The sequence below is a fragment of the Vollenhovia emeryi genome, unplaced genomic scaffold, assembly GCF_000949405.1.
Source record: "Vollenhovia emeryi isolate VEMERY1.0 unplaced genomic scaffold, V.emery_V1.0 DF939245.1, whole genome shotgun sequence".
Classification (NCBI taxonomy): Eukaryota; Metazoa; Arthropoda; class Insecta; order Hymenoptera; family Formicidae; genus Vollenhovia; species Vollenhovia emeryi.
Genome location: NW_011967121.1, coordinates 138,432 through 146,595, shown reverse-complemented (window position 1 = coordinate 146,595; position 8,164 = coordinate 138,432). Strand labels below are relative to the sequence as shown.

Below are 8,164 nucleotides of genomic sequence, written 5' to 3'. Positions count from 1 at the left end.
TTTACCAATCTCTAGGTTAGTGAATTTTACTTTGATTGGTCGAAGTTCAATCTAATTTCAATCTCAACTCGTAGTCCGACACAGACTTAATGACGAATAGCGACCGTGAGTTATCGCGAAAAAATATATTTGATAAACGCATAACAACTACCGCGCGACATCGTGCAACGACGTGATAAAAGTGTGATAACTGTTGCTGCTAAAATCACCACTGCCGGGGGGTCTGAAGAAGCGAGATTTGTTTTTTGTTCCCGTAGCGGAACTGCTGGCGTTCGATTGATCGTTTAACTTTTCTTCTCGGATCAATCTCGCGAAACCTGACGTTGGAGCCGAGCATATTGAGTTCACTTTTTACTTTGAAGCTCGTTCTTCTCTGTATCGGATACCAACCTGTATACCATTTGCCGGGAAGGCTTTGATCTGGTCAAATCGCTGAGCCAGATCGGTATCCCTCACTAAACTCGCTGAAAACGCGGTCATTTTTTTTTACGACTTTATAAAATCCGCAAAAGCTCAGAAAATAAAGATGCAGAATGTAATACTGGCATTTTTATGCATTTATGGCTAGATTGTTCAGCTTGTTAGTACATTGTCGGAATCAAATATTGCATTGTGATTTTGAAAAGTGCCGTGGAGTTAGATTTATTGTTATATAAAGTGATAATAATTACAGGGAATTCACGTTATATCGAGTCCACGAAATAAATGATAATAAATTCAAATGCTAACTGAGGTCTGTGTACATATTATAAAGAATATTTTATTATAACATATTATATTATATTTTATTATAACAATGTTCAATTTATTATAACAGATTATCGATATATTTTATAATGACTAGAAAACACGTTCACAGAGAAACAAGAAAACGAATGTGCTCTTGCACACGTTCTATTATTTCAAAGCAAATTTCTATCCTCGCTAGAAGCGCTCGCTTTACTCGCTATTCGCGCGACCCATTATTTTCAGCGCACGTTCGCGTTTTTAAACGCCTAAACGCTTTTCTCAGATACAGTACTTCTGTCGCTGCCCCTTCTTTGCGGCGTATGCAATGCTCGCTGATTACGGGTGGTTATAGTCGCGGGTAGTTCCCTGTCGCTGCCCATCCTCCTTAGGCTGGTGTCTCTGTCTAAATGACTTTTATTCTTTACGCATCTCGGCCCCCGTATGTTCGTGTAGATAATGTAAACGGCAAGAATTCCCACCAGAAACATCCCGAGGCCCACGCCGCTTACCGTGCACACCTGTAACGCGAAAACTAGTTTACTTATGTTACACTGAGAGAAATGCCCGATTAAATTTAATCGGATAAACAAAGATATGTCCGATTAAATTGTACATCCGATGAAAAATGTGATCGGTTTTTCCATCAAATTTTATCGGTAACTGCGCTTCATCCGATAAATTTTTGTCGAATGTATCCGTAATTTAATCGGAAAAATTAACCACCGTACGCACTATTTAATCGGTTTATCCGATGAAAAATTTCCTCAGTGTTCGTTTCTTCGAAATCTTAGCCTTTCCCCGAGGGGTAAACCGCTGACCAAAATCAGAAAATTTCTCTAAATATATGTAGAAAATTATGTCGAAAATATGACGTAGAAAAATTATATGGTCTGTCACAAAAGCAACGATTTATAATGTTAGTATGTGAAGTTTTAAACAGTTAATTTTTTAAATCGAACTCGAAAGTTATTTAAAACAATATATCGAAAGACAGCGTACCATTGTCCACCACTCGTTGTCGTCCATTCCCGAGATTAGAATTTGTGTCGCGTCGCTGTTCTTCTCGTTCAACATCTTAATCTCTTTGACGGCTGTGGCGCATCCCGACCGCGACTCGTTCTCTCCTTTCAGAAGTTCTCGAAACATGTACGACACGTTGTCGTTGCCTTTTCGCGCTCCGCGACTTTTCTCCGTTTCCTCCGCGACGTCCTCTTCTTTCTCGTCCGCTTTACTCTCACCCCAATAAACTTGCGTTCTGTTCTGGCGAACTATTATGCCACCCAGCCGTTCTAGATTGCCGGTCTTCTTTTTCATAGACAGGTCGAGGAATTTCGGTGCCGCTTCCGATTCCGCATTGTGCGTCACTAATACGTTTGACACCATATGATCCCAGTCCAGAGGGTTTATTTGATTTTTACACTTTTTGCTTTTACTGCAATGTAATCAATGATTTAATCTTGCGCGATAATCCGGTATATTTAATATCAGTATTAAACAGTAAAAATTTGCGATACATCTATTACGTGATTAAGGGACGCTTTTATTGGTGCCAATCAATTTTATTAATGTTTAATTGATAATTAAATAGCTCTCTTTAAAGAGTTCGATTTTTCCTCAATTTACAAAGAATAACTTGCAATTATTTATTTTTTACTAATCTGTTAACTTACAATTAGTTAGTAGTAAAAATTGATAAATTTGATCAACTAAAATAAATATATAATTAAAAATAAAATGTCTAAAGGCGTGGCCAATAGTAATAAGTTCATTTCAACTTTGTTTCACTTTAAATTTTAATGATTATTAACATAATTGCACGGGACGTTTTGGCTTGAGTCTGTTTTCATATTTCACAGATTATTGTCTAACTATACAGAATTAACTGATTTGCGATGATTCAATCATACACTTAATTACAACTATTGTATACTTGAACTGGTGGTTTGATCAGTTACTCTTGACTAGCAAAAGCTGTTAATCAATTTTTATAATAACCGTCGATCAATAGAAATTTTTTAATACTTACCATAGCAGTTTTAAAGCTTTCACGTAAATTTCTATAGCGCTTTCTAGCCATCTGACGCGCTTCAATTCTTTAGCGTCGTATTTTCCAAAACTGTTATCGGGCTCCCACCATTGCGAACTCTTGACTCTCCACTCGAGACCATTAATTACGTTTCTAAGGAATAAAGAATATAGAAAAAGATATGGAACAGGTATTTGTGTTATATTTGAAAATTAAAATGACGTAGGTTGTTGCAGCGAGGTTCTACAATAGAATCGTGAGTTTTATGCACAGTTTTAATTTCCCGACTCTTTCGTTCTGAAAGGAATGGTGAAAAAATTACAAAAACACTGAAATACTTGCAAAGAAATGAAAGCCTGTGTTTAATATAATGTTTATTAAATTTAAAAAATATTCACAAGTTTTAATCGACATTCTCTGAAACACTCTTTTAATGAAAAATTCCACAAACATCGTTGCAAGTAGACGTAGAAAAATATATAATAGTTAATAGGAAATAAGGTTAATTTAAATAACGCGAACGAGCCTTATTTGAATGAGAATAAGTTTTAATTACTAATTTTGCCAGATGACACACATTTTTATACTTGTAATATTCTTTTCCTGCAAAACGGACTGTACGCGGCAAATTCATAGAGAACGAGATTTTTCTGCGTCGATTTAAGGATGGCCTCGGCGCGGCGGTTATTCACGAGAGAGAAACGTTGTAGTGCTGGGAAAAAAAGCAAGGGTATCGGCAATTCACCGCGATTTATCTAGGATCCTTAACCTCGATTGAGACCGACACATTCGACGGAAGTTATAGAAATCGCGATTTCAGACGTGTATTTATACGCGGCACTTTAGTCGCGCAGTCGGCACGACACACGCGGTCGGTGTAAAATTTATTTTATCACGCAAATGTAGTTAAATGTTACTGACGGTTGAAGTGATAGTGAAGTCGGCAACAATAGCGAAGTACACATGCGCATTTTTTAATGAGAGAATTCCGCGGCACTTCTGCTAACAATGAAATATTACGCTGCGTTGAGTGTTGCTGGAGGGAAAAAAAAGCCTGATTTTCATCAATTACGAGTAACAAGATGCTTCAGACTCGTTAAAATCCATTGTAATTCACTGAAGATAACCTTCCACGCTCGATTACTCCGCTTCTATGTAATCACGATCAATAATTCATGGTGCACGTAACTTTACCGAACGGTTTGTGATTAATAATAAGGCGGTAGCGAGATGCATCATCGCCTTTACGTTATGCACGATACTTCGAGCTATTTATTACGAAGATTACGATCGTTAAAAGAAAAATGAATAAATACGAATTAAGTAGATCGAAAAGATTTTCATTCTCCATAATTGCGTAATAACTTTGAGTTGTCAGTAGATATTCTATGTGAAACTTGTTACAACAAAAAGTTTTTATCGAAAAAGACATTGAAAAAAATTGAACAAACAAAGTTGTTAAATCTAAATATAAATTTTATGAAAATATTTTGAAGTTACCTGGAATCTTCTAAAAGTAGTATGGTGTTAGTTGAATTTATACGCTTTAAATAATCTTTCAAATTTTCCTCGCTGACAATTAGTATGGTTGCATTTTTAGGCCCGTTAAAGAACTTCTCTTCTGGTCTCCCAATGTGTACAATATGTGACGTATAATCTATAACAAATAAAATATATTAAATGCAAAAATAGTATCTAAATTATGTGAATTTTTCTATTTAAAAAATTATAACAAACATACGGACTTGAGAATAAATTAAAATATTAATGAAAGTTTATTTTTCAAACAATTTTAAACATACTTTACTGTAATAAAACTTCGTTATGAAGGTTGGTTGCTAAAATATGGAATTAACTAGAAGTTTAATAATTTTAAAAATTATGGAAAATTTAATGTCGTTTTAATTTTATAATTAAGAAAAATGTATATGTATAGACTATGTACCGTAAACTTAAAAAATTTATAGTATCTAACCAATTTACGGTATCTAGAACTTTTAAAATTACGTCATTAAGACAACATTATGTCATACCTAGGCATGACACATTTTAATCTCGTGACATTTTAGACAATTTTAAAATGATTATAGACTTGACATTTCATTTATAAAACTGTCGTTTTTAATTTATTTCATGTTATTGAGCAAAAATACGCTAAACGTGAAATTTCTCATACAAGGAAAATAAGAATCTGATTGCGTACCTTCTTCATCGTTATCGTGAATTATAACACATAAGTTGTTCGCTATGGCACTTATCGTTAACTTCTTTGCAATATTTTGTACGTCGTCATCGTTTTCATCATTAACGTTAGCTACTAATGTGAAGGATTTCCATTTCAAGATTTCTATCATTTTCAAGATTCCCTACAAAAGAGATAACAACAATAAAAGCTTGTAATCAGTCGTTTATTACTATGAAGCGTGTGGTATGGAAAAATTTCAATTTTATCTTTATTTATTGGAAAATACAATATGAACAATATTGAATACATTTCTTTATGGAAATTGCAATAACAATCACGTTTTGAAAGAAAACTAACTTTTTTCCTAACATAATCCACAGCCAAGCTTATAAAGTAAAATAAAAATACAATCTCTTTTGATATTACCACAAATATGAGAAAGTTTTTATTTTTCTAGATTAATTTTTGTAGAAAATTAATTTAAATATGATGAAAAAGTGCCTTTTTTGATGGACATTTTTTACCACATTTCTATTACTATATTACATAAAAACATGGACGCGTCGTGAAAATATGTTGGTTACGAAACTTATACAAAAAATATTACTGATAGAAAACAACGGATATAAGAATATAAACTTAGTATCAAAGTAAATGCACAGTGAGTCATTTCCTATGCATCTAAAGCAAAAACGTTTGCGTAAATTCTGCGTCGGTAATAAAAGTAAGTAGCCATTTCTAAATAAATGCTGAGATTATTTTCTGCAATTAGCATATTCCATAATCGAATTAAGAAACAATATCACGATTCGATCTGCATTGTATAAGTTTTTATATCGAACGATACAACTTAAAGAATATGAAGGAAAATTGCTATTGTCGTTAAAATTTGAGCACGTATATTTAAATAGATATGGATCTGTGCGTGTACCGTATTTTCAATGTCTCTAGAAAATTATACACATTTAAATTGTCTTATATTACAATTTTAAATACAGCTAAAGAATAAATCGACTGAGGAGATAAAGCGTGCATTATGATTAAATGCAATAGTATAATTAATACGTCTACTTAAACTGGTGCAATATCGAATATTATTACAATATTATTTCCTAACACTTTCAAATGCTTGCGTCAGCATAACGAACTGCATTATTATTGCATTATGCAAACATTATGATGAGCTCAGCGCCGCAGTTAGCTATTTTAATCGAAGTAATGATTCTTCGGTAATCATCTTCGGTTTGTAGAGTACAGCCTCAAGGATCTCGATAAGTAATAGACTCGAGAATACCAGCTTTATTTATAGGTAATTAATTAACGACAAGTACCTGCACTAAGTAGGAGTTTGATTCCTCGGTTAAAGAGTGCAAATACGGAGAAATCGACGCTTTCTTGACAATGTGCGGTACTTTCAATATCGAAGTCACTTTGTGTACCGCCTCGACGTTGGTTAGGGTATCCGGTCCGATAATTCCTATATAATTAGAAATAAATCGACTGGATTACCGAAAGTACACCCTTTTTATTTGTAAATATACAGGGGTGTTCTGTGATACCCGCCTCACCACTTATTTACGGATAGAGCGGATTAGACTGAGTTGAAAAGTCCCGTAGCATTTTGCAATTTTCGCAATGGTTAACGAGTTATTAATTATTAAAAGTCGCTGTCTTAGCCCGGCCTACCGCCCAATCCAAGCGCGCGGCGTGATCCGGCCGTCCCGCGATTGGCGTTGCTAGGCGCACGGGGGAGTTGTTTATGACACACGGCAACAGTTACGTATAATAATTGGGCGGTAGGCCGGGCTAAGCCTGCGATTTTTAATAATTAATAACTCGTAAACTATTTCGAAAATTGCAAAATGGCAGAGGACTTTTCGACTCGGTCTAGTCCGCTCTATCCGCAATTAAATAAGAGGTGAGGCGGGTATTACACAACACCCTGTATAGTAGCTTTGTGCGCGCTATGTTCGCGTTTACGAAAAAGAATTCTTATTAATCTTGCAAATCAGTGTCAAAGTTTCGCTCGCACAATGCGTTGAGATATTGATCCTACCGAGATAATGAGGTGGATGCAAACAGCTGATATCTGCCCACACTAAAGCCTTCATCACCGCTTTCAGAGCACCCGTTATACTCCCACACGTGTCCAAAACGGTAATTTCTATAAACAATTTTTCGTGTCACGATTCAATGTTTTTTTTTAATTACTACGTTCTGTCCTGATATTATTGTCGAATAATTGTTCGACGTTTTTTTTAAAATATTCAGGTATTCGGAATGTTCGGTCGAAATCGACTGTTCGATTTCGCCAGACTTTTGATTTACCGATTTTGAATCCGTCAGTTTTGTTGTTCTGAATCTCTGCGAGAAGCTTGGCCGCTTCGTAGAGCGTAACACCCTTCGCCGATAACTTCGTACACGACGGATCATCGTGCACGCTTGTTAGAAATGAAATTTGCACAGTTTCGCCGCATTCCGTGCGTGCACCGCAGGTGCACGCGGCGATCACCACGAGGATTACGTACCAGGTTCGTGAAACTCCCATGTGTGTTTCGAGTAAACAGATCAATACCGATTGAATCGATTGGCCCGAGCTTTTTAAAATTTAAGAGCGTGGACGATTTTCTACCACAGGAAAATGTATGTGCCAGCGCCAATAATGACACTGTTAAATGAATAAATGCAGTTTTCTATCGCGCGTCGCATGATTCGCTGAAGTAATTACAAAACTTTTTCATCAAGTCAATGAATACGATTCTAGTTAACAAACAATTGCCATTCCGATCACGACCACTTTTTTGTTTCTAAATGAATGTCCAAGATATGAGGAATTCCTTGCAAATTTGTGTAGTTACAAACACAATTATGTTACACGTGGAAGAAGGGGAAGGAGGGTGCAGTTTATGCGGAACAAACTAAATCACAATGCGTAACTCTTTTAAAACGTGTCACGGTGTAACGTTTCTTGCGATAGATTTTACTGAATTATTCGCTCCAAGCGCAGACCCTGATATTGAATTGCGGAAGCTTTATAAGGTAACCGATATACATTATGCGTATTTGTAAGGTTTTGAACGTGTCCTTGTACAGCAGAAGTTCTCAAAATTTACCATTTAAAGTAGCCGCAGGAAAACGGGAAAACATTTTCAAACGTTATAAATTCTTAGTAGCTTTATAATAATTTTATAAAAGCTAATAAAATTAGTTATTTGAAAAATAAT

At 35.3% G+C, this 8,164-nt stretch overlaps 1 protein-coding gene across 1 annotated transcript; it reads right to left on the bottom strand.

Moving 5' to 3' along the window:
- Positions 1-554: 554 nt before the first annotated feature.
- On the bottom strand, positions 555-7,951 carry LOC105560019. Its single transcript, XM_012008744.1, has 8 exons — positions 7,269-7,951; positions 6,997-7,104; positions 6,272-6,417; positions 4,959-5,121; positions 4,256-4,412; positions 2,756-2,908; positions 1,729-2,161; positions 555-1,247 (listed from the first exon to the last, which is right to left on the bottom strand). Exons 1-8 carry the CDS (start codon positions 7,486-7,488, stop codon positions 996-998), a joined length of 1,632 nt encoding a protein of 543 aa, XP_011864134.1. The 5' UTR covers positions 7,489-7,951; the 3' UTR covers positions 555-995.
- Between the last annotated feature and the right edge of the window lie 213 nt (positions 7,952-8,164).